Source organism: Tinamus guttatus, unplaced genomic scaffold, assembly GCF_059628265.1.
Source record: "Tinamus guttatus ecotype Peru unplaced genomic scaffold, ASM5962826v1 Tinamus_guttatus_pri_ptg000060l, whole genome shotgun sequence".
Taxonomy (NCBI): Eukaryota; Metazoa; Chordata; class Aves; order Tinamiformes; family Tinamidae; genus Tinamus; species Tinamus guttatus.
Window position 1 is genome coordinate 11,308,448 of NW_028288594.1, and position 25,865 is coordinate 11,334,312.

At 46.0% G+C, this 25,865-nt stretch overlaps 4 protein-coding genes across 4 annotated transcripts in view; 2 read left to right on the top strand and 2 right to left on the bottom strand.

The window, feature by feature from the left end:
- Positions 1-25,865, top strand: part of LOC104580026 (glycerol-3-phosphate dehydrogenase 1-like protein) — a 320,964-nt gene that overhangs the window by 181,863 nt on the left and 113,236 nt on the right. The window lies entirely within an intron of this gene.
- On the bottom strand, positions 2,195-3,232 carry TMEM37 (transmembrane protein 37). Its single transcript, XM_088519424.1, has 2 exons — positions 3,212-3,232; positions 2,195-2,787 (listed from the first exon to the last, which is right to left on the bottom strand). Exons 1-2 carry the CDS (start codon positions 3,230-3,232, stop codon positions 2,221-2,223), a joined length of 588 nt encoding a protein of 195 aa, XP_088375550.1. The 3' UTR covers positions 2,195-2,220.
- DBI (diazepam binding inhibitor, acyl-CoA binding protein) lies at positions 10,633-13,779 on the bottom strand. Its single transcript, XM_010227562.2, has 3 exons — positions 13,637-13,779; positions 12,153-12,215; positions 10,633-10,928 (listed from the first exon to the last, which is right to left on the bottom strand). Exons 1-3 carry the CDS (start codon positions 13,689-13,691, stop codon positions 10,855-10,857), a joined length of 192 nt encoding a protein of 63 aa, XP_010225864.2. The 5' UTR covers positions 13,692-13,779; the 3' UTR covers positions 10,633-10,854.
- Positions 14,254-24,000, top strand: CUNH2orf76 (chromosome unknown C2orf76 homolog). Its single transcript, XM_088519592.1, has 6 exons — positions 14,254-14,305; positions 14,915-15,067; positions 17,362-17,412; positions 20,658-20,695; positions 20,825-20,906; positions 23,808-24,000. Exons 2-6 carry the CDS (start codon positions 14,935-14,937, stop codon positions 23,882-23,884), a joined length of 381 nt encoding a protein of 126 aa, XP_088375718.1. The 5' UTR covers positions 14,254-14,305; positions 14,915-14,934; the 3' UTR covers positions 23,885-24,000.

Sequence of the window (25,865 nt, forward strand, 5' to 3'; positions counted from 1 at the left end):
GTAATTAAGTAGGCCTGATGCAATTATTTGCTATCGCAGGGGCCCCGGGAAGAGCTGATTTCGGGAGCGTGGGGCAAGGGCTGGCACCTGGCAGCCACAGCCGTGCCTGTCCGCACCAAGGTCCGGGGCAAACCGCGGAGGGTGATGTGTTCAGAAGTTAAAAAGATGTGAATTTTCTCTATTTTCTCTCTCTTTACCTCCACCCCTTACCCAGCTTTTAAGAGACATTAAACAACCTGGAACAGGCCAGCAGTCTATCCCATTGTAGTGAGAAAGAAAAGCAGCTGCTGACTAACTTCCTTGGGGTTACGTAAACTAATCCAGTGGTGGAGCTGGAAATCTATACGTCTGACACTGGAGTGAGGCTGTCAGCATGGCGAGGTTAAAAGCGAGCGTTTCTTCACCCGTCCCGTGGGGTGAACGTGCAGAACTGGTGCCTGGAGGGATTACACAAGCCCCACTTCCCCTTAAATCTGCAGCCCGGTGTGCAAGTGTGGAAAGAGAGAACTGCAGTTCTCGTTTTCAGAGAAAATTTATTTAGCAAACTCCAGGAATCTTTCTTGGCACTTTAGCAACCTTCAGTGAGGGAATGGTTGCCGCTGTGCAGGTTGCTGTATGTATGGACATCTCCAAGACAGTCAGCACCGGTTTGAGTATTTAACCAGCAAAATGCCTCTTCACTCAGATTTAGCAAGTCAGTCAAGCAGCATTATATAAAGCCAGTTAAAAAAAAAAGAAAAAAAAACACATTAAAAAAGTATTTTTACTCAAGAATTCACCCCCTGCCCCAACAAAAGACCTCTTCTTTGGCTAGTGGAGCACCCTCGAGTCATTAACAACCATGTGGAGCCTTGTGTGAACTCCATGGCCAACGGTCAAGCCCAGCGAGGGGCAGGGACACGGCCTGGTTTCCCCACCTTCCCCAGTGCCAGGGGTTCAGGCTGAAGGCACCGTGTCCCATGTGGACTGCAGGGAGTGTGCATGGGATTTGGGATGCCACCAAGAAGGCACTTGGTGAGGTCCATTCCACATTTTTTGGACAAGCCAAGGGCGCCCAGGCACTTGTCCTGTGTTGGATGCAGCAGGGGCATCCCTAGGCACCAGAACAGGCTCACTGGTCATTTAAGGCACTCTGCCAACTGCCAACATCCAAGTGCAAAGATCTGGGGCTGGACCTTGCAGCCTGTCTGCGGGGTTAGCGGTTCCGCTAAAACCAGCGGCGCTGCCCATAGCGGCGCCTGCAGGGCCAGCCCGCCGGCAGGCTCTGAACAGTGCAACCCAGCAGATCAAAAGCACCTTTAAAAAGGGATATGATCACAGTGCAGTTTTCCAAAGGCAAGTTAAGGGCACCATCCCAGAATTCGTCATCCTTCAGAGAAGGTCAGGAAGCTCTGAAGGAGCCTCAAACATCCCAAGGGAGCTGGAGACACCAACTCGTGCACAAAAGCCCAAGCGTCTCTGGCCTGAGTAAGCCTCATGTCTAGTCCTGACCTGAAACTGGATCTCAGAAGACGCTTAGAAGCATCAGAGCTATGGAAAGGAGACTGTCCTCATGCAGGGAGCAAGCCCAGGGCTCAGCAGGACTGACAATTCCTCAGCCTTGCTGCTGCGGCACTTTCGTGTCCAGTAAAAATAACAGCATCAGAATCACTGCACATTAAGCAAGCACCTTGCTACTAGTTACAAGAACCACAGGGGAGAGGCACATATGAACGTTTTTTTTAAAACTAAAAACACAAGAAGTTTCACCAGCAGGTACAAAACAGGCACTAGATCAGAGGGGCTCTGGGTGCCCTGAGGACACTCTGAGGGGCTGCTGTGCGCTGGCTGGGAGGCAGCTCCAGAGTAACCAGTCTCTGCAGTCGCCTCTTGTTTTACAGCAGGTGCAAACGGGGATTTAAAACTGCAGTGACTGCAGAGATCCTGGCATGGGGCAGGTCTCAGCTCCCCTCGGCTGTCCTTGGGAAGAGCAGGGCTTCCCCCTCACCCTCCCGTTGTGCATAAACCCCACGGCAGAGCAGGCTCGTGCCGGCTGCCCTTTGCAGGAGAGAAATCCTCTTAATCCATCACTCTGGAAAGCTGCATTCCCACAGCAGCTGGCCTGTGGTCCTGTCGCACTGTGCAGTCCTCTATGGCAGGTCCATCTGCAAGCCCAGGGGTCTGTCCCAAAAGCCGTGAGGCTCCCTCCTCTCCCAGTCGAACCGGCACAGCCCTCGGCTCCTAGATTTTTGCCAGCCGGCTCCTCGGGGACGTGAGGCTGTTGATGTGGAGGCCACTGATCCCATTAAGGAAGAAGAGGAAGGCAGCGACGAACTCGCACCAGTAGGTCAGCGAGAAGCCCATCAAGGTGATGTGGTCCCTCAGGAGGATGGAGAAGCTCAGGACTCCGGCGGATGACAGCAAGAAGGAGACGAGGATGAGAATGGAGCCCAGTGACCACTTGCGCCTTGAGCTGGCATCTTCGCACACCTGCGAGACCATCAGGAGCTCCAGGCCGAAAATGGCCACCACGACGGCAAAAGCCACGAGGCTCCTGATGAGGATCATGCCCACGTTCATGCCTTCCACGCCGGCCAGGCGCAGGTCGGTGACGCACTTCAGGGCGCTGCTGTTGCTGACGCTGCAGAAGTGCCAGAGGCCAAAGAGCTCCCGCCGCGCGAAGAGCCAGCGGCCGTCGCACACGGAGATGGAGGAGAGCACCACGGCCACGGCCACGCACAGGATGATGAGGCTGCGCACGAGCGCCTCGAAGAAGGGCCTCGGCGGCGGCCGCCGCACCAGCGGGCGCTGTGCCGTGGGGCAGAACAGCGGGAACAGAGCGGTTAGCGGGGTCCATGCTGCCCTCAACCAGCCCGGAACGAGATCATGGGCACGGGGCGAGCGGGACGAGGCCGCTGCTCAGGGCGATCTGCCCGCAGCTGGCACCAGGGGTAAAGCCCAGCATAGACCCCCCAACCCCGCCACGACCTTTTTGCCACGGACCCCCGGGGACGCCCTGCACCTCCTCCTCCCCGGGGCACCGCCCGAGCCTCCAAACCACCCCCTCGGCCACGCACCCTCTCTGTGGCCCTGCAAAACCCCCCTGGCCGTGCAAACACTCTGCCCGGGCCGTGCACCCCCCCGGCGGCACCCGAGCCCCCCCAGCCGAGCACGCTCCCCCCGTGCCCACCCCGCCGCCCCCCGGGCCGTGCAGCCCCGGCGCCCCCGTTACCTGCGCCCCCAGGGCGCTCATGGTGCCGCGGGCGCCGCGAGCCGCGCAGGGGCGGGAGCGGCGGCGGCCGCGGCGCTTTATGGCCCCGCCGGGGCCGCCCCCCCGGGCCGGGCCCCCCCGCGGCTGAGTCAGCAGCGAGGCCGGTACCGCGGCGGGGAGAACCCGCCCTCGCGCCCGGGCCGCCCGCCGGGACCTCCCCGCCCGCCTCCTCCAGGAAAACGCACGCGGCTCCGGTGCGGCTGCCCGCGCGGCTCAGACGGGGGCTGCGGCAGTTGTTGGTGTTTTCCTTCTCGCTCTTGCTCTCCTTTTTCAAAACCTTCCCGTCGCGTCTCCGCGGCGGTGCGCGCGCGGCAGGGTCACACGCGCGGCAGGGTCACGCGCGGCGAGCCTCGGAGCCGGTATTTCCCCTGACGCCGCTTTTGTGCAGCGGGTGTTAAAAGCCCCCGTGCCTCCCGGGCGGCTCTTGGGCCAGCCAAGCAGCATTCCCAAGCTGCGGTGCTCAGACTGCCGCCACACGCTCGCCACCAGGCCCTTCCACTTCCCAGATTTTAGAGTATTTATCAGTTTTTGGCTCAGAGCTGCCGGTTTTGGCTCCCTCGCCGCACCAGGAGCGCAAGCTCTGCCCGCACAGAGCCGCGGGCAGACAAAATAAACCGGCCTTATCTGGCGAGAAGCGGTCCCGGCACACGGGGCACCTCAGCCCCGTCCTGCCAAGCTCGGGCAGCCGGCCCCCAATTAGCGGAGTCATTAAGGAACTCATACAGGGCTGGGAAACACGCGACTCGCCCTAATGACTTTAGCAATAAGGTGATTTCTTTCTAAATGAGGCACGTCCTGCTGCGCCGAGGCTGTCTCGCGGCTCCCAGGAACAGACGTGTGTTTAAATCGCTGCAAAATGAGGAACCGAGCGGTTGTTTTGGAAACCAAAACTGATCTGGACCCGGGCCGCTTTGTAGCTATTGCGTGTGGCCAAGCTGGTCCCTTGAAAAAAGGCTGGATGGCAACGCTACTTTTCTATCTCTTTTCATTACCTTGCCTGCAAACATTAAATTGCTTTGATATTTTGTATTTAATTTAGTTTTTTCCCAACATAAAGCATATATTCTGAAAGTCACAGATTTTAATGTCCTCGATTTCAGAATATAGCAGAACTGCTGCTGCTTGGCTGGAAGGGCCTTATGTTAAATATGGCTGGCTTTCTAAGCATGTCATAGGTCCTTTTAAGACTTAGAACCTGGCATCTTCTGCAAACACAGTTATTTTCATTGTCTCCTAAAACAAACAAACAAACAACCCCCCCAAAACCTGTATTTTCAAAAATAATGAAATTGTTAGAAGAAAAGATAAATTGTGAAAAAAAAGGCCTCAAGATTACTACTTCGGGAAAAGTGTACATTTGGGGAAAAGGTGCTTTACAATAGAAATATCAATACTTTTAAAGGGACGATGGAAAATTAATTTCTCTTTTCCCCATCGTTTTAAAGCTACCTCATAAGAACAGAAACAACCTCCAATGAACTTCGAGGGTATTACTAGTTCAGTTGTGTCGAACTGGAATACTTGGTATCCTGCCACTGTTTAAATGGTTATTTCACATCCTGTCCCCGGAGAGAGCTTTTTTCAGGGAAATGTGTCCTTAAATAGCAGCAGTTATCACAGACTGCTACAAAACATGGGAATAGGTTGATCTGGCCAATTTTAAATAAGGAAGTTGAACGCTGAAGCGTCTTTTCTAGCTGCAGGGAGCGCAGGCGCCCGGAAATAGTTAACTGACAGTCCTGCTTCGAGGTGAAGCAGTGTTTACCAGGTGCCTTGCAAAGGCTGAATGTTAATAAACTACAAATTCTGTCCTTGAGACCATAAACCCAAACTATGATGCACTGAAATACAAAAATGACTGGATGTGGCGTGATACTGGCTGGCTTGTGCAACAGAAAGGAGCTGTTCCTACTTCTCCTAAACACACCCTGCAGTATGGGGCTTTCCAGCCTTGAAGTTGTTTACATCCATAAATGCATTTTTCTGTTGAAAAAAAATATTTCTGGTCATGCATTTAAATACAGTTCTTGGAGGGGCAACTGGGGCAGCTGGGCTTTGAAATCATGTTATCAGCTTCCTATTCAAAACGCCTTTGCAGACAGAAGTCATCCTGATCTCAGAAGACCTTCAGTACGTTGTGAGCTGATACTTCAGGAGATGCCCAAGGTCTCCATGAAGGGCAAAATGGTTTTCTTTATATCTGCCAACAAAGTGGGAACTCGGAATATTTAGGAGGAAAGAGCAAGAGGCTGGTAGTCTCGTGCCCCTGCTCTTTGCTATAAGTTGGAGACACGAGCTCAAGAAGTGGTGCTCAGCTCTGGCTGGGTGCAGCATAGCCCTGCTCGAGCTTCTGGAGCTGGGGTAAGAAGCCAGCGAGCCGGGCCAGGCGGCTGCGCTCTGCCTCCTGTGCAGACACCTTTCCTGGGCCACGGGAGCCCTCTGGAACCGTGCAGCCTCCCTCCACATCTCGCTGCGCATCTTCAGAGACCTTGTGCCAGCTGCTTGCTCGTTCTGTTTTGGATCCAGCTCTTTTCAGGGACCTCTGGAGAGTTGGGCAAGCTCAGGATGTATCTGCAAAATATTTGCACACATTCATCACAGTAGAAATAGATGCTTTGCAATATATATTCAAGAGAAAAGAGAACTCCAGTCCTTCTACCACTAATAATAATAAAAAAGGGTTCACGTTTCAGTACAATGCAAGCTGATACACTGTGTTGAATTGTACTGAGAGGAGGAATCAGATATTTGGGTTGTATTTTTTTTTTTTTTGTAACTCAGATCAATACAACTAACTGCCAGTGTCAAAAATACCCAGTATGTTAAATCAGGAAGCGTAAGTTTAAGATTCAAAGCTCCTTTCAAGTAGAGTTAGGAGGAGATGGCACCTCAGCCTTGTCGGGAACACGAAAATGAGTGTCTTGTACATGTGTCTGTGTAGTCTTAGCATTTCTGCATATATTTCTCACCTTAATTCTGGATACGATAACATTATTTAAGTGCTGTCAGACAGCAGTTGTAGCTCTCTTTCTGAAAACTGCAGATCATTCTAGTTATGGAGCTGATGAAGATAAACAGGAGCAAATCCCAGGCTTCCATGTGTGCTCTTATCACGTCAGAGATCTCATTAGATCAGGGTGCAAGCAGCCTTTATCCTATTGCAGAGGTAAAAACCTCAAGCTGCTTAGTGCAACTGATTCCTTTCCCCACTCCGCGCTGGCTGGTGGAGATAAACATGGTGTTGCCTTGGCCTTCTTAGCACAATAATATCGTTTTTACTCTTGCCAGGGTGTGGTACGACGGGCTTGAGGCAAGTCTTGCAAATAGAGAGGAAACACATGACTTAAAAAAGGGCTTTGCAGAGGCATCACAATTCCCCCGTTTGTCAGGACTTTGGACTCTTCTTAAGGCACTTGAGTGCAGTAGCAGTATATTATAGCTAAAATAATCCTTTCAAGAACAAGGATTGGAAGGGATCTGTGAGTCACTGATTCCACTTACAGGCTGGTTTTCATATCGTCTCTTTCATAAACTTACCGAGCTCCGGGAATTTTGACCAGATGTCCAGAACCACAAGCAGCCCTAGGGTCTTTAGACTGACTTTATCGTATGCACAGCCCATGCTTATCAATTACATTGTATTTATAGACAGCTTCTCCAGCAGTCCAGGCATTTTTCTTTTTTATAGGAAAGATTCAAATGCCATGAGAGGCAGGACATACTAAATGATTTTGAAGAAGGCTCTGTACCTCTACAGGCCCTCCTGATGTGACATAGGATTGCTCTAAAACTACGCTGCACAGCACGATGGTTGCTAAAAGATGAATCAGCACTAGCAAGTGTTATTGCACCTGACCTTGAAGGCAAGTGGACCAGGGCTATGAGCAGCACAAAGTCCAGAAGCCATAGGTGTAAGTGGGAAAGTTAAAACAGGCTGCTGCACCCAACCTCCACCCAAGAGCTCTGTTGCAGAATAACTCAGGCTGGGCTTAACTTGGTGTATATGCTGGTTCTGGAGGGAATACACACACGCACACACCAATTTATAAAGCTGGAGACCAGTTTTATAAAAAGATAAATGCCACGGTCTTATTCGCACTTCAGCTTGGCAGCTGAAGATCGGGAACTGAAAGATCAGTTATCTTGTCTCACCTCTGAGCAGTTTTGAAAAATTCATGGACTGCATAACCTTTTCTGGGTTGTTTTTGGTTGAAGTTGTGGTACTAGGAATCTAAGCTGAAATGCATTTTTTTCTTTCTTCTTCTTCCCCTCATCCATAATTCAAGACAGCTCAGATGCCCGGTCACCCCAAACTAGTATTGCTCAATATTGTTGGCTCTGAACTGAGCAGACAAGTGCCTGTACTATAAACTACAAATGCAATTGTCATTTAAGCTGTCAAATCAAATAAGCTCAAAGGTTAAAATAATATCTGCATTGTAAAACATGATCACTCCAGATTAAGTTTGAAAAATTTTGACAGAGAGAGTCTCTCCTGGAACGCTTTTTAGTGAAGCAGAAAGCTTAACTTCAAGGTTGCTAATCTATTACTGGCCTTAATCAGCATGCTGATACAGGGTTATTTGTTAAATCTGCACTAGGAGTGTTGCACGCTCACATGTCTTCAGCAATGCAAGGAAAGAAAAAAAAAAAAAAAAAAACTATTCCCTTTACAGCTTATCTCTAATTGCGCTGAGAGCCATTCAAGTAATTCCTCTGCGCAAGAGCTAATGGTAGAAGAGAGATAGACAGAACTCTGTCTTATCACACGCAAGGTAACAGTATTGGCATATCCAAAGTCCAGGCTTCGCTCTGCAGACTCAGCAGGGCAGACGCAGCGCCAGCGGCCTCCGAGCGCCGCGCGGGGCGGCCTCCGAGCACGGCGTCAGCCACCGCAAACACCATAGACGTCCCCACGTCCCTCTCCTTCCTTTGGTACCACAGGCATCCCCGCATCCCTCTCCTTCCTTTGACCTAATAGAGGAAGCAGCAGCTCCCTGCTTGGGTGTCAGAACAGCCCCCTACACTTTTTTGCAGCGCTACCACAGCCATCGAAAGCCTCTGTTCCTCAAGAGGACCTTACTGCAGAGACAGCAACTGCTCTCCAGTTGTGTTCCGGTTTGAGACCTGCTGCTTCTGCTCCAAACCTCAAGAACAGGCTGTATATCTTAATGGTTATTTATTTTTAGCACTCTATTAGTTTAACAACAGCTATTACCTCTAGCTGCAAGGCTGTTTGCGAGTGTCTTTAAGGTCTCCTCGCTCCTTCATCACTACTTCCAGAGTGTTATTTGTGCGACCCAGGGGTCCAGTGTTCCAGGGGTTATGCAGAAAGTCAGCTGCATTTTCTGAACAAACAACCCAAGCCTTTGAGACACTCACCCTGCTGCTTAACAACCAGCCCACTCGCTCAGCTCACAGCCTTTTCAGGGGTGTCCCTCCAGTTTGCAGCATTTCTGAGGAGAGAAAGAGCATACAAGAGGCCAGTTTACCAATCGCATCAAGTTAAGTGCTGATTCACTAATAAAAACAGTGTTACTTTTCTAAAGAAGATGAAGCTGAAAGCGGGAATATGTTACCGTGGTAAAAATAAAGCACCCAAACACAGATATTCATGATAGAGGCTGGTAAATACAAAGTATTTGTATTTGTAAATACAAAGGAACATTTAAAAGCCTGTCCAGGTCCTCTCTGGGATAAGCATCGTATATATGGTGACTGCTCCCTAATGCTAGGCAGGTTTAAGAAAAGAGAATAGTGCTATTGGAATTGCATAGCCTCACAGGGAACCCAAAGCCTGTTGTTTTAGCAGTCAATAATACTGAAAAAGCAAAGTATCTATTTTGACAGAGAGCATGCTGGCAAAACGCTGCACGCTCACAGGAGGTAAGTTTTCAGCAAATAAAAGCTGAAGGGGAAGCATTTGCTAGTACAAGTTACATTCTGCTACAAGTCAGTCATATCCCCTAAGGATAACCGGCTTCACAGAACACAGCTGTGAAATTCCACGTTGAAGAGGAGCTAAAACCATTTTGCCAACTGCTCATAGCTCTGTTTGGCAGGATAAACACGCTTAACGCTTCATATCAAGCAACTAACAGAGGATGCAGGGAGAAAAAGACGTGTTTGTATTACTTACATAAAAGAACAAAAAAAGAAAAGGAATAAGCAACCTTTCCCTTGTGAGGACAAGAAATAAATCCTTCTTTGTTCAACCTCCCATTAAAATGCGTTGGAGTAACCAGATTCAAGAGCTTTTTTGATTAAGTTTAGCAGAGGTGGAAGGCTATAGCTTTTGAAAAAGGACAGAGGTAAAGTCATATCCCCCTCTTACCAGTTGTATAAGATATTACATGTAGTGTACAGTGCGATAACAATTGTACAGAACTATGTATTTAGCTAGTGAGATAATAATGGTAGCTTTCACAGCCATGTATTTAAAGGAATTAATTGCTCACTTGAAGGCAGCTTGAGCTGAAGTCTTCATCCATTGAGATACCTAACCATGTAGCAGGAGCCGCAATGCCCAATTCCTGCATAGAGCTGGGACTCTGTTCTCTTAAGCCGTAACATGCAGTATTTCAGGGTTTTAAATTTTGAAAGAAAAAATTTGCCTTTCAGCATCAGCAGCTTTAATACAGCAGATTTGGCAGCCAGGAATAGCTAAAGGCTCAATGGAGAAGAGTCTTCTACAAAACAACACTTTTTACAGTGATGATCAGCAAAAGTTAACTTCCCATTTCAACAGCATCATAAGAGCTAAATGAGTTTATACTTGATTCACCTGTCCCTGTAGGCTCACTATATACAATGGCTCTGGTAGTTGCTGGTACTCTCCAATAACTTGCAACAAAATATCAGGGGCAAAGCCTGCGCAGTTTGCCACAGACTCTTTTTTTCCCCATAGGGAATGTTGTGTGCTCATTTGCTGACCAACTTCCTTACCTCCAGAACCTCAACAGTGCTGTTGAGGGACAGCACCTCCAAGATACCCTCTGCAGAATAAACCTTGGTGATCCTTCAGCGAGTCCCTGAAAGCCTCAGGCAGCAAATATCCAGCATCTCATTCCTAGCACACATGGCATCAGACCTAGCCCTTAAGCTCTGGCTTTTGTGGGTTTCCATTTGTCTCTGCTACAAGGAGGCAGAGCAGGGTCAGTCATCACCAGTTTGGTTTTGGTTTCGGTCCATGTTACCTAAATCAGGTTGCTGGGTCCCCCTAGTGGCACCACAGCCAGAGAGGCTGGTGCCAACCGTGGTTTTTAGCCTTGGAAAGGAGGGTCGTGGGCCGCGCCGCAGCAGTGGCCAAGGGAGGCATCTCCTTGTTGGAAACAGGGGCGAACGCTGAACGATCCGAGGGATGACCATTACAACAGCCCGAGTACCAAAAGCACTTTAATGAGTTCCATATCATTTCATTCATTGGACAAAGTCATTATATGTCAGTATATTAGGCAGGTATGCAATTTCTACTGAACTATATAGGCATTATGAAAACAGATTACAGCGCACTAGGTATTTAAAGTTACCCTCAGTAACAAGTTTTCCACAGTATTAGAGATAAGGCATATTGCAGATGTGAAAATGGCTGCTATATCCAGGCCCTAGATGCCATATTTGCCCTTCAGTTCTTCCACTTTCTCTACATAGGCTTTCATTGCATCTTCCTTGGATGTTCCTGAAAGACACAACACAGGAGGCGGTCAGAAGAGATCCAGCAGCCCAGCCCAGCCCTCTCCTGTAAGCTCCCCTCAAGCAGCTCTTCCCCAAATACACGCTCTGCACTTCCAGGGACACACAGACCACAATATCTTGCAACATCCTGGTGTCACAAGCATATCTGTTCCACACGAGCTTTGTTCACTAGGTCTGTATTTTCTGCTGGTTCACTCCCTAGCGCATCTAGGCTAGCAAAGACCCCAAACCAATGCCACCAGAAGTACAATAGCATGAGATAACAGTGAAGATTGTTTACTTAGGTTGAGCAAATCCAGCTGATGCACACATTCACCTATACACCATGCAGATTCACACAGGGCCTGAGCATCTATAGGTACATGCAGTCTACTGGTTGCTTGCACAAACATACAACTTTGCTGCCACCTTATGAACAGTTATGCAGGCTACTCAGAAGCCCAACTTTGAACATTTTTCAGTCATGAGCCTACTTCTATATCCAGGCTGGATATCGCTGATTTACATAGGCACTTTCAAGTTATTTCAAGTTAAAGAAACAACTTTCAGCAACATTGCTTTTTGCAGGGTCCCCGTTTTGCTTTTCTCTCAGAAATCATGACATAAAATCACTACCCAAGTCTTGTCTTGCACTGAAACCACCCCTGCTGTGGCCAGATAGCAGAAAGCTGGCAGGCAGAACAGTACAGTAGAGAGCTGGCAGGCAACACAGGAACTTCCTGCTTAAGCATACTTATTTTTTGGCCTGTTATTTTGCATCTGTGATACTTCTCACTTGCCTGAGCCCTTCTTAAAAGTACTTTTCTCAAGTGTATGGTTATCCCAGTCAGCAAGCACTCAGGCATTAAGATGTCCTCCTCGTGCAAGCTACAATTCCCCGTTCTAACATTTAGCAACATGCAAACAGACAGCAAAGCAGCTACAGTGTTGCCTCAATGTGCATCTAGTATTAGTTTTAAACAAATGCTATCAGCAGCTACAAGAAACACATTCTACATCAAGGTTACATCTGCATAGACGGCAACAGAACAGTCTATTATTTGTATTTAGTCCATTCCGTACTACAGCAAAGCTATTCAAGGAGCTCATGCTGCATTTTGGTGCAGTTCCAATTCTTGTCTTACATGGTATTTTACACTGCAACATGCTTCATGCTGAACTACCTCATATTTCCCCCCTGCCCCCCATTTTTTACACAGACTGTTACCTTTCAATGCGCTCCAGGCATCCCACTTTGCTTTCCCTTTGAAGTCAAGCATACCAGGACGCTCTGAGAGGATTAACAGTAGAATTAGTTTGTGGGGCTGGGCTGTAGATAACATCTAGCCCTTTCCTGAAAGCTGTCTGCTCTTAACCACGACAGACTAAGATGACCCACCACTGCAGACATCACTTATTAACTTGCAGAGAGGAGAGCAGGCTGCAGTGCTATCAGCTGTGACAGAAGTCCCTTAAGCCAGCAGTATTTGAACAAAAGAGCACCACAAAGTCTCCTGGTTTATGGCTGTACTTTCTGAAGGAACTTTTCTAGCATGAACACTACCCAATTAGGGGGCATTAGCTCTGAAATAGAGCAGAAATCCCCCTGCCCAAGGTCCATTACCTACAGAGACATGAAATCTGAAGTACTAGTTATAAATACAGCTTAGAACTCGTTATCCTCAAGCTAGCAGTATTGTAATGTAGTTTTTCTCGTGCTTTTTCATCCTAGTGGTATATGCACTGAATTATGGCTTACTTCATTATACGCCAGGGGTGGTTGCAACCAAAAAGACGGGAAAAAAAAGAGGTCAGATATAAACGTACTTGCAATTATTTTTCATGTAAATTCGCCTCTTTTACCAGTTTGCTATCCCATTAAATGCAATCCTTTGGATTGCGAGTTTAAGGGACTGGACAGCAGTGGGTACACGAGTCTTTGCAGTGCTCACATGGCACCGTGACCTGTGAGCCAGTTGGCAGCTCCCCCTCTTACTGTTGCAGAGATTGCTCTTCTGGCCAACTCCCGTTATCTGCGGCCTCACAAGAATACAGGCCACAGACACACACTGCCAGCACATGTCTCTAGCAGCTCTGGGTTCAACCTACACCCAATAAACTTAACCACTAGCGGAGTAAGGAGGCTTGCACACAAGCAAAGGGCCTTTCTCCTTGCTCAACCTAGTTACTCCAGCGCTCCACAAGGTCAATGGACACGGGGCCCATTCTGAGCATTATTCACAGTTTGAGCTGTAGGGGATATAGGCAAAGTAGCAGGAGCAGCACAACAGACCTGGCAGAGTCTCACCTAAAGGTATTTTATTACAAGTTTTCAAAAACATGATAGTTAATCACCACCCCGGAAAGTTTTTCCTGTTTTACATACACTTGTGTTGTTTTCTTCCGCTTTGGGCTTCCAAATCTATTTTTAGCTGCAGATATCGTTACTCCCCAGCTCCACGTTTGCGGCCACACATTTGTATCTTGCCTCACCAGTTAAGCCTGTGTAACCAATAAGTGCTGGAATACTGGCCACAACCCTTGCCTCGGGCAGCTCCTCACGGATAAAGGGCTCCAAATTCCCATGGCGCGAAGGCCTCCCCAGCCTCCTCGTGAGGATTTAGGCGCTCGCCTCAGAGTTAATCCCCAAGTTGCACGAATCGCTACGCGGAGCGGCCGGGCTGGGCCGGCCCAGAGCCCCGCGGCGCTCACCCGTGTTCACGTCGCCCACCGTGGCCTGCTTGTAGTGGCTGTAGATGTCGAGCATCTCCTGATCGCTCGGCTGCGACTTGAGCCGCTTCACCTCCTCCGCCGCCTTCTCGAACGCGGCCTGCGGGGCGGGCAGCGGCACCGTAAGACCCCCGCGACCGCCGATCCTCCCCACCGCCTCTCACACCGCACAGCCCGCAGCCCCGACACCCCTCGACGACCCCCGGGCCGCCCCCCACGCGCCCGCGGCGCCACCTGAGCCATCGCTACCGCTGCCGCTGCCGCCTCACGTCGACTGCGCCGCCCCCGCCGCCGCGCCCGTGGCCAGAGCGCCCGCTGGCCAATCGCGGCGCCCCGTGCGGGCCTGCGCCAATCGGCGCCTAGCGGGGGGCGGGGAGAGACGGCCTGAAGGACCAATGGGAAGGCGACGCGGGAGAGAGTTGAGCTGGAGAGGGGGGCACGAGGCGAGAGGTGAGCGTGGGGCCTGGCCAGGGGTGGGAGGCTCGGGCACGGATTGGAGGAGCGGGGAAGGGGCGGGGCCAGAGCGCCTCGCAGCCAATCCCGCGTCGCGGTGGGAGGGACGGAGAGCGGGGAGGGGAAGGGCTTGGTGGGCGGAGCTACGCGGGCCGGGGCGACCGGAGACACCCGGAAGTGCGGGCCGGGGCGGTTGCCGTAAGGGTGGGAGCCGTTAACGGTTCTCCGGTGGGCGGGGCCGGGGGGAGGGAGGTTACGGCCGGGGGGGGCGGGTGGAGGGTGTCTAAGCAAAACAAAACAAAAAAGGGGAGGGGGCACAAAAAAAAAAAAAAAAAGCAAAGAAAGGGCCGAAGGGGGGAGGGATAGTTATTTTTCAGGTTGTTTTACCCTCCACAGTGTATTAAAAAGGTTTTCATTTTGTTCATGTTTTCTTTTAGAGGAAATTGTTACATGTCAGGAAAAATCTTTAGTCCCTTATAATCACCGAGGCCTTTTTGTATCTGTCCATGTGTCTTTTTGTCTGTTTCTATAAACAGTTTGGTGCTGTGGCCTGTGCCGAGCCGTTGTAATCAATGGAAAGCTGATAAGGGCTATTTGGGGGTTAGGATCAATAATATCCTAGGTAATCCCGTCTGTTTTGAGATCCTGCCCTCACCTCTGTAGGAATATTAAAAGTGAAGGCCTGAAAAACATCCCAGTACTTAACATATAATCTTTAAATTTTTGAGTGAGTCCACTGAACCTTGTTTTCTAGCTGGGGTCATACATAGAGGAAAGTCCATAATTGCTCTCTTTAATGTTTTCCAGGTTATTCACAGTTAATTCTCATGTCAACAGAAAGCTCCACTGTTACCGTTCGTCTCGTGCGCTCTTTTGAGCACCGGAATTTCAGGCCGGTGGTGTATCATGGCGTTAACTTGGATCAGACAGTAAAGGAGTTCATCACCTTTGTGCAGAAGGGTAAGGGGCTGCGCCCATAGTTGTTTGCTTCAGTCCCGTATGTTGCTGTCTCTGCCAGAGAAAATGGCAAGGAATGGGAACATGAACAGGAATTAGAGTACTCTGTGGCTTTCCTAGAAAGGCCAGATCTGTATTTGCATCCCATATGTATTTGCCTCTCTCTGATGAGGACTGGTGTTTCTAAGGGTTTCTATGGCCTGTGCCACGTCTACATTTGTGTAGACACTGCTGCCCCTGTCCAGACCATCGTGTTTAGTAGAAATGAGCCGAGGGCTGCGCTGTGCTCAGTGCCTCGCTCCCCTTGGGCAGCACTGCCAGGCAGCTGCTCAGGAGTTAGCAGAGGGAAGACAATTTAGAGAGCCCTTGATGCTTAGGAACTGCACCCAGACGTGCAGAGTTAGAACTAAGGGCTGGTGTTGGTTAAAAAGAGAGGATTTTGAAAAAGTGCTTTTGGCTTGTGAAACCTCACAAAGCACGTTTTTCTCCTGAACACCTCTTATCTTGAGCTTTGTGGCGCAACATGACTCATCCATGGGCCTCACCTTTTAGCAGCTAGGAGTATTGCTACAGGTTAATTAATGTAGAGCAGCCCACGCAGCTGCAGAGCAGGTGGGGTGTCACACTAGGCTTGCAGACGTGCTCAGTGTGCCTGAATGGAGGCATTCAGAGGTGCAGAGCAGTAGTGTTTGACTCTCTGCATGATGTCAGCTTAAGCAAGTCTTGAACTGTTAACAGTAAATCACATTTGAGCAACTTCTAGGAGGTTGCCCAGGGCCTCACAGCTGTATTCCGTTTTCTGCAGCTTCTCACACAGTAAGAGGCATGGCTAGATCATAGGAAACCTTTGGAAAACTGTAGGCACTTTCACACCCATGGCACAGCTTCTGTTTTGAAGAACGAAAAACACTGCTGAGGAACTTGCTTTTGATGTGTGCAGTACTGCAGCTTTCTGTTATTTGAGACAAAGCTAGTGTTTGAGGCAGGCTTTTGGGAACATCATTCCACACATGGATACAGCCGTGCCTACTTCAAAAACAGTGCTCTTTCTTTTCCTGTAACCTTTTTGGAAGGAGTAATTTGAGATAAAATTTTAAGCTACTGATGAGAGACTGGTTTCAGTCTCTCAGTGCTGTCTCAGTGCTGAGTGCTCCAGAAGTGGCTCAGCCTTCCAAGGCCCAGGATAAATCCCTGGATTTTACTCAGATCACTGGCACCAGGGAGCATGTCAGTGTTCTTGCAGCTGCTCATGGGTTCTGCCCTGCATGCTGCTAAAGATCCATTTTCTGCAATTTGTCCTCCTTTTGGCGATGGTGTAAAACAGCCACAAACCACATCCGTGTTTACAGATCAGTCCAGTTATGGATAACTGTTGTTGGGGTGCTGTTTGTATAAGGTGGTGTAAGATGCTGGACTTCAGACTATAAAATCCATTATCGGGATGTTCTTGCCAGATTTCTGGAGGGTCAGAACCACATGACCGTGTCCCGATTGCATTTACAATCTTCCTGGGCAGTTAGGTTGAGTGGAACTGCACACTCAAGAGAATTTAGGCTGTTTTGCAGTAACTGTAGTATCAGACCAAAGGTTGTGTTTGTCTTTGGTGCTCTGCAGGAGCTTGAATTGCAATAGTGGTTTGAGATATGGTAACACACACTCTGACACCAGTAGTTTAAGCCTAACTAGTTAACAGAAATTACAACAAAATAATAAAGACAAACAGGTAGTATCATGATTCTGGTCAAAATAACAATAAACCTAGCTATCCAATAATTCTGGGATAGGGTAATAACCCTAGCGAGGTGTGTATGTTCAGAGCCACAGATACTAGGCAAGCTTGTAGGAACCAGCGCGTGGCTTCTTCAGCGGAAGCAACGTGGACGAGCTGATGAGCTCAGGGAATGACAGCTTCCCTGGCTGGAGTTTTATTTGTTGAGTCTCAGAAGCGCTATCTACATTCATCAGCCTGCTATCACCTTGTTACATCTTCTGGAGCATTTTCCCCTCCTGGAGTTTTGCAGCTCCTTGTGAATATGTTCATTTGTCACATTTTGGTTAATGGCGGCAAACTTTTTTTTTTTTTTTTTTTTTTTGGCAATGCATGGCTGTGATTAAAGCATGAGGCAATATTAGCTTAGTGTTGCATTAAAAATGCTCAAAAAAGTCTACCTTTTCTCCCTTTTTAATAATTTATTTTGATGTGACAGTCCAAAATATAGGCACTGAACTCCTGTGTATTACTGGGGCTGTGGAGGAAGAGAGAGAGCTTTGTTTTAACGTGGTGCTTTTATTTTCAGATGTGCCTTCGAGAACAGGACTCCCTCCTCCTTTTAAAAATTACAAGTATGGTAGGTGTGTTTATTTTTTTTTATTCCTCCCACAGTTTAGAAGACAATAACTAGAATTTTTGGCTAGTATCTTCATGCCGTTTGCACTTCCTGCCTGAATTTGCAATTCTGTGTCCTGCTCTTGTAGCGGGGGTTGTACCACTGGAATCATACCGAAAACACTGACCATTATTTTAAACTTTTTTATTAATCTTTGAAATAGGCTTCAAATTATACATTTTTTGTTAGCTGCTGTTGGTGGATTTTTGGTATTAATTTTTCATTGCTTTTATAAGTGCCTTTTAACTCTGTTCTGTAAGTTCTACAGAGCAGCTTGCAACCTCAAATGCTTTGAAATCATACTTCTCTTTGTGTTTATATATTTAAGTATCTATTTACTAATTGTGAGATCAGAAATGATGGCAAAGCAGGCATTGAAGGCAGTAAATGGAAAATGCTTAAGACTGAGATACTTAAATAATTAACCTAGTGTGAGAGGAGGAGGGGAACATTGCTTGGATTGAATAGGAATGCTCTTAAATGCAAGTTGGCCGAATGAAGTAGCCCGATGTAACAGTTGGGCTGAATTTATCCTCTGACATAAAGCCATGTGAATATTTGCTTTGAGTGAAGCTGGGATTGAACAGGTGCAGTTCATCCTGCTTGAGACAAAATATGTTTTTTAGGTGGACTAAATATATTCTTTTTGTAGAATTTGGCAACTTGGATGGCCTAAACTTGGCTATTAGTTCACTATGGAGTTCACTATGGAGTTTGCTGCAAGTGATCTTTTGTCTCCCGTGTTCCTGGTGGGGACAGTCAGCTCCTTCCTACGCAGTGACTCAAAAACTGAATGAGGAGCCTATTTAAAAATAAAAGTCAAGTATCTCATTCTGTGTTCATGCTACTGGTGAGCCAGTACTAAGGAAAAATGGGAAAGGAGTTAGGGATCAAGATTTATAATGTGTCAGTGGCAAAGACTTGAACTTTTACCTATCTATCCACTTATCTGTCTGTTGCTTAAATTCTTACAAATCTAGAGAACTGTATCTTTGAATTTGAAGGTGCTTTTCCTCCCCTGTAACCTGTGGTTTTGGCTCCATGAGGGTGTCCTGTGCTACCAGTTGTGTTCCTGCTGCTGCCTCTCCCTGCTTCTTCTTTCATCATTTGGAGCCTGTGCTTAGTTTTGCCTAAGGCCTATGTTGTGGCTGAGCACCTGATCCCTCTGCTAGGGCTGGGCAGAGTGTGGGTGAAAAACAGTGCAGAAGTTAAAAACCTGCTACACCAGCTAGTGGGTGCTTGCTTTTAGTGGAGTGGTGCCAGCTGTGCTGAATTTTCACACAGAAAAATCAAACTCAGGTTTGGAACTTCCCCTTAGGCTTTGAATCATTAATGGTCTTGGCATCTCTTTTAGCCTTTACTGTTTTTCTTGCATTTTGGAGATGAGAAGGCAGCAAGACCTTACAGTGCTATTGAGACTCATGTTTTCTTTTCTCTTTTGTTTAGCACTGTCAGAAATCTTCGTTTGGACCCGACTGTCTCTCACCTAACCTGCTGTGGCTTCCTTTGTCCACAGTCCAGCACAACTTGGGTGCTGCAGGCTCTGTCCCATGTCTACCCTGTCGTTGCCGTTGCCTCTTCACTGGTGATGGCAGTTTGGCTGCTATCTTGTCTGATAAGCAGCTTTTCCGTTTTTCCCCCCAAATGTGGAGCAATATGGTAGCTAACACAGCCTTAGAAAGGGATTTATTGTCCATTGTTGTGGTAGATATTTTACTGGAAAATGCAGTGTAAAGATCTGGAATGTGACAGAGTGGGATGGAGTAGAAAAGGCAGTAGAGGGGACCTATGGCTGCAGCTGGGATTAGAAGATGCTGCAGCTTCACCTCTCTAGTGGAGTTAGAGAAAAGCCGTTTAACAGCTTGAAGATGTGGTAAACCACCAGCTGCCAGTTGTGGAGATGTGAACAGGTAAAACTGAGACGAGTTCAGAGAATGGTGGAGAAAAAGATCAGGAAAAAAAGGAGCAAAGTTGATCTAGAGCCTTAAAACTACAAAGCAGAGTCTGGATTGTACTTACAGTCATGGAAATGTTTTATAATTGCTGGAAGGGCTTTTTGCTGTGATTGCTTGGGACTTTTTGCATTTGCAGTGCTACTCTGCAAGATGGATCCTGCAATTGCTTTTTCAAGTCTTGCTTCTTAAGAAGATGGAGTAATTCTGCAACTTGTATTGCATAATAGCAGTGCCTTTTCAGTGGGAATATGGAGTAGTTTTTAAAGAAAAAGAATGTTCAATATGGGCCAGAGTGGTGCCTGCTTGTGCATCAAAAGTATAGAACAAACCTCTTAATAGGAATGTGATCTCTTACTCTGACCATCTAAATATTTGCTCTCCATTGTTTGAAAGTTGTTTTAGCTGCGTTTAACTTTCTTGCCTCCTCCTTTGCAGAATTTTTCAGTAAAGTCCTATTAAAGCAGAGAAGCTAAATCAGAAAATGAGCAGTCAAACAGCTCTGCTTCTTGATTCTTTGCTGAGAAGGGATCAATGTGTTATTCAGCATTTGCTCAAACGTAGATGCCTTTTTTTTTTTTTTCTGCATGGGCATCTTTGGATTTCCATTCCCTCTGCATATTTTCACTCCACTGTTTGCTTTAGTTACCACAGTCTTCTCCCCACCCTCTTCCTTTCTGCTAACAAAACCAGGCCCACGTAGCCATTGGAGAGTGATTTGTTTTACTTCTTTGTATAGCATAATTTCTGCTGTGGGTGCTGATTCAGGAGAAGGATAATTTCAGGATAAAATCTGAAGTCGTCTAATTACTGGGTTTTAGCAGTTGCTGCCTATCAATTTAACAATAGTAGTAAACAGTGAATGAATTGTTATTTGTCTTGCCCCAATTGCGTGGATGAAAAACTGTTTGGTTAAAATACTCTGACATTTCAATTCATGGGCTTTGTCTGGCAATTGGCATGGTCATTTAGTTACTGTAATTCAAGCAACAGGCAGAACCCGGTAAGATGTGGTGCTTTAAGGTGGGATTGTGTGCCATGAAGTCTGGTCAAAGGCTGTGGCTGCACGACTAAGAAATGAAAATTTCCTCCCTCCTTTCTTTTTTTCTTTTTTTTTTCTTTTAAAGACTGAGCACATAAAATTATTTTTTTAAAGTTGAACTTCCTCTGTTTTTTCCTCCTTCCCCAAGTACAATTTTCTGTGTTAGGTATCAGATAAACCTGACTTTAGGTAAACACTGTGTTTTCTTTCAGATACAATGAAGATTATTCACCAAGCACACAAGTCTAAGGTATGGTTATCTGTATTCTTCCTGTCTTATGTGCTTTAATGCAGGCAGATCTCTGCACTGTAAAACAAACCTGGAGAAGAGACAGTAAACCCTATTCCTACCTTTGTATTCTGATTCTGTAATTTGTAGACGAATGAACTTGTAGTGAGCCTGGAAGATGACGACAGACTCATTTTGAAAGAAGAAAGCACGCTGAAGGCAGCTGGAGTAGGTAGGAGTCCATTTGTATTGTCTGAAGCCGCTGTTCCTCGAGGTTGTCATTAAACTGATAACCGCTTGATTATGTTTGGATAGCCTGCTGCAAAGCAAATGCTATTCCTCCTGCTCTTTACACTACCTGATAATTATTCAGGGAAGAAGGGGGAATAATGTACATTCAAATCATTGGACCGAGGGCAGCAGGTATCTGCACTCCGAGTGTTCGGAATGCAAATTGTGATTTTTAGACGGTATGCTTATAATTCTGCTGAGAGTAATTTTAAATGATTGGCAGATAGGTTATTAGTACCATGTCTGCTTAGTCTTATAAGTAACATTTAGACTGATGTTTTGGTTAGAAATGTAAGTAGTGGAGCCAGCGTGGAATAATGAAATAAGATTAGATTTGTTTAACGTGCGAGACAGTGTGCCCAACAGTCGTGTTGCTCAGGAAAGCTCAAGCAGCATTTAGAGAATGTGCTGAACGTAGCACAGAGCTGAGACTTGACCAGATTTCTCACATTTGGACAGTGAAGTGAGTATAAGACATGTCTTTTGGTAATAATGTAAAGAAATGTTTGTCAGGCTAAAATTGATGGTCCCTGGAAGTCCTCTGGGCTCCGCATAAGAGGGACTGAATTACTTCATGGCAGCAGGGATGTGCTTTGTTCACCTTGCTATGGACACTCACTCATTTTGGTGTGATTTGCCCTGCTGTCACACACGGCTGCCTGTCCTCTCCATGTGGAATGTTCCTTCTTTCTCATGGTTTCCTTAGCCCTTTTGTTTCATCTAACCAAACATGTTTGGAGCAGTGGAGCTTCTGCCTCTGGTCAGCTGGAGTGCTTTAACTCAAAATGTTTTTGGTTATGTTGCATTATGTTCTTCTAAGCAACCCCCTTTTGTGGCTACAGCAAGCAAAAATAAGCTTATTCTTTAAGGGGGTGTGTGTGAAGGAAGGGGACTTGCTTTTCTTTTAGTCATTTATTTGGTTTAATTTCTGTTTCTCACATTTTCCTCGTGGCGGATGCTCTGCCATTACTTTTGGGGTTTAATTGAGGTGGGGTGGGAAATCTGCCTAAGTTCTAAGAGGCAACACAGGAAAGTCCTCATGGCAATGCAAATGTCGCATTAGAGTTTGGTATTGTCCAGCACTGCCCTCATTCAGAACAGCATTGCCAAGTATTTGTGTATATATATTGTCCACCTGTTAAACCAGGTTTGCAATTCCAGCAGTGAAACAGTTGAATGCAATCTCAGGAAAGATGCCTAGATGTTAGAGTAAATAATGTAGTGAAAACAAATGGGAATAAATGAAACTGTTCTGTTTCTCTGTTCAAAGAGAGGGGTGGCTTAATCAAGGAAGAAAACAATCTAAAGCTGCTCTGTAATTTTTCAAAATAACTTACAGCAGTGAATCACTGCCTAGCTGGCATTTAGGATAGAAAAGAAGAACTCCTACTTTGAAAAATGCTGCATGCCATTATACCATTTTGAATCTTGCTGTGTTTCAGCATATCTTGATATGAAAATTAGCTAACTTAGGAAAGGAGTCTTTGTAGGGAAATCTCTGAAAAGTCCTCCTTTTCCCCCAAGAATTGGAAAATAGTCAACCAAGGAAGTGAAGCATGATACTGTGTACTGTTAGTCCTCATTTAAATCGGCAAGATTTCAAATCTTCCACTGACTTTTTTTTTTCTTTTTAATCTTAGTATCTAGTTTGGACAAGATTTAAGAGAATAAAATGGAGAATTTCCTCAAGAAAATTGGGGAAATTCTGGGACAAGCAGAACATGATAGTTTTTTCTCCTAAGCTGCTGTTGATTGCCCTTGGCACTTCACAGGGGTGGGCCTCCGAGTTATGAATTACGAGTACATTAGATAAGTATCCTCAGGAAAGCCTCTGTGCTGGGGATTATTACAGCTATTATCTAGTCAGCAAAGGGTAATGCTTGCCTGTTTTTAGAGTAGGCTGTTTGTTAATAAAGTGCTCAGCATTCACTGCAAACAGTCCTGTCTGTTTTCTAGTTGAGATTTGAGAATCTCTTCTTTTTTTTTTTTAAAGCAGACGGGCAGACTTCATTAACTTCAGGTTTAATTTAAAAAGCGAATGTGGATCTTATTGGCTCAGCACCTTAAAGAATTCCATGTTTAATAATTGTGAAGGCTTTCCATCAGGTTTGTCTCTGTTCTGAATTAGTAATGCTGCTGACTTACTGTTTTAGAAGAGGAAGTCCTTGACCTACTGGGTTGAAAGAATTGTGACTGCTCTGAACCTTTGTGGGTCCTTTAGCTCTTCCATATCCCCTGTGAATAATTAGAGGTATTTGAAAGTATTGCTGGAGAAGCCAATTTGTGTCTTTCACTTTGCATATTGTTGAAGCCTCATGAATTAATCATCAGCAGGGCAAAAATTAACTTCTTCAGACACATATTTTGATGGGTCATGAGGGAGAATGTAAAGTGATCTGTAAAATATTCTACTGATCCTCTAAGTATTAAATTATTATACCTACAGGCTAATTTCATGGAAAAAAATGTTTCTTTTCCCCTTTTCTAATAGAAGGATGGACAAAAAGAAGAGAAAAATCACGCTTCGTTATTTTTTAGCAAGATTTACAAATATAGTCACTTAATTTGTTGAATGCTTATACAAACAATTCTGTAATCTTTGTGTTAAACAAGTCTTGAAGGGTCTTGCGTATTTATTTATTTACGTATTTTCAGATTCTTGTTCTTCTAACAAGGTTAAACTATGTCTTTAGTATCAGAGTTTTTTGGGAGGGAAAAATGTGGTGCTTTGTAATTGCTTTTGACCAAGAAGCCACCAATTGCCTTCTAAGAGTCTAACTAGTTGGTTATTGGGTGGTTCTTTTACTGGTGTGCTAAATATTTTATTTTTCATTTGTTCTAGCAAATGAAACCGAATTAGCATTCTTCTGTGGGGAAGATTACAGAAACTACAAAGCTAATCCTGTTTCGGCCTGGTGAAGATCCCAAGGGATTGTTTTGTTTTCCTGTACCTGTTGTAAATTCTCCTTATTCTGCTTAATGAGATTTTTTTAAAGATCAATAAATCCTAGAGGATTGCTTTACAAACACGGTAATTCCCTTCCTATGGAAATTAATTTCTGTCAGAATGCTAAGACTGAGAGAAGGAAAATGGGGAGACCAAAATGCAATTTTTGTTTTACTTCTCACATTTCTTTTTCCTTCACTTGCTTGTTAAAATGTAGGTGGTATAAATGATCTCTGACCTGTGACATGCATTCGTGGTGTGATCCTACAGCAGACAGTAGCTACATACGGAGATTATACAAGGCAGAATAAAATCCCATTGCAGCAGTATCTTCTTCTAATAAAAATGGAAACTTTCTTATGACCAGATCAGTGGATGAAGCTTGGAGAGCTTGACGAGAAATCTCTATGTTTCAAGTAATAGCTTTTATTCACTCATTTTCTGTTTAGCTCTTTTGTCTAAGTGGTGCAGACTGACTATTGTTTCCCATTCTGCTCTGGTGAATGCTTCCTTTCTCCTCTCCTGCAGCCCTCTTTAGCATGCTGAAGCAGACAGATGACTGTTGGGAGGTTTTTGTGCTCGAGGACCAGCTCGCCCATTTCTCACATTATTTCAGCGCGATACCTTTGCGTAAGAGGCAGCGACCTGAGTTCTTGCAGGACATCAACAAGCACCAGTAGGAATCAGGTGTTTTTTCCAGACAGAGTGGAAGCTCATGGTTTCAGTTTTAGGAATAAAACATGAATGATTGATTTTTATTTTTATTTTATTTTTTATGAGAATGGGCTCAGTCTGTGAGCCACATGTCTTCAAGACTGGGGTTGATTCTTTCCCACTTTCCTTAACGCTGAATACTGTGTTGCTAAATGTTAGTTGGTAATTCCAGGCTTTCCTACTATGTTAACCATACCAAGAATAAGAATAAGAAGTGATACTGGCTCTCCATTTCTAGCAGGTTTTGAGGGCATAGACTCAGCTCAAACCAATGAGATCTGGTGTGCTTTAGACCTACGCCTCTGCCCTCAGCCCAGGCTGAGAGCTGACAACAGTATTTCCACAAGAAACTCTCCAGAGAAATAAGCTTACCATTTGCTGCAACTTTGTTTTTATTTTTTAGTGAATCTCTGATAGTGAAAGCAGATGTGTGATTTCCAGTGTTTCTAAACAAAAGTTCTTATTTTCGATATATGACCAATGAAACCTCTATGTATTGTTTCTGCATCATTTTTTCATCCTTCCTGTCAACTCTCTGGTTTAGGCTGGAATCTTCAGGTACCTGGCATTGCTTTGCTTCAGAAGGAGTTTTATTCTCCTGTGAAGATGGTCCAGCTCTTTGTCATCTGCAATTGAAAGGGTAATTGTATCTTCATCTTTAATGAGGAATCCTGCATCAGTGAAGGCCCTAGCTTTCTCCTGGGTCTTAGATGCTGATACGCATCCTCCGGTGGATTTTGTTGCAAGAATTAACACTTGCATCCTCTTTCTTTCCATGCCCCCTTTCTGTTGCTGGTACCTCCTTTTCAAACTGGCACCTGTCTCAGCTGCCTTCTTACAGTCTGTCATATTTGCCAGGTTAGTCTGGCTAATAAGAGTTTGAAGAGGAGTTTGTGTGTGTCTTCACAGACAGTTTAAGCTAATGCATTGCACTCCAGACAATACCTGCTTTGTTCTGCTGCCTTTCCTATAATGAAGAAAACTTTGCAGGAAATAGATGAAATACTGGAGAAATCAGTGTCCCAGTGGGCCCTACCAAGGCATCTTAGATGTCTGTCGGCACACTCAGGCTTTCAAACTGAGCAAAGATTGTCATTGTTTTCCTTCTGTTCTGGGCATTTGAATCTGATTTTCAATCATTTCAGAAAGCCTTGAGTTGTTCTTGTGATTCTTTTTCTATTCTAGGACATCTGTGCTTTAATGGGGCATCGAGGTTTAACAACTGCCCTTTCTGGACTA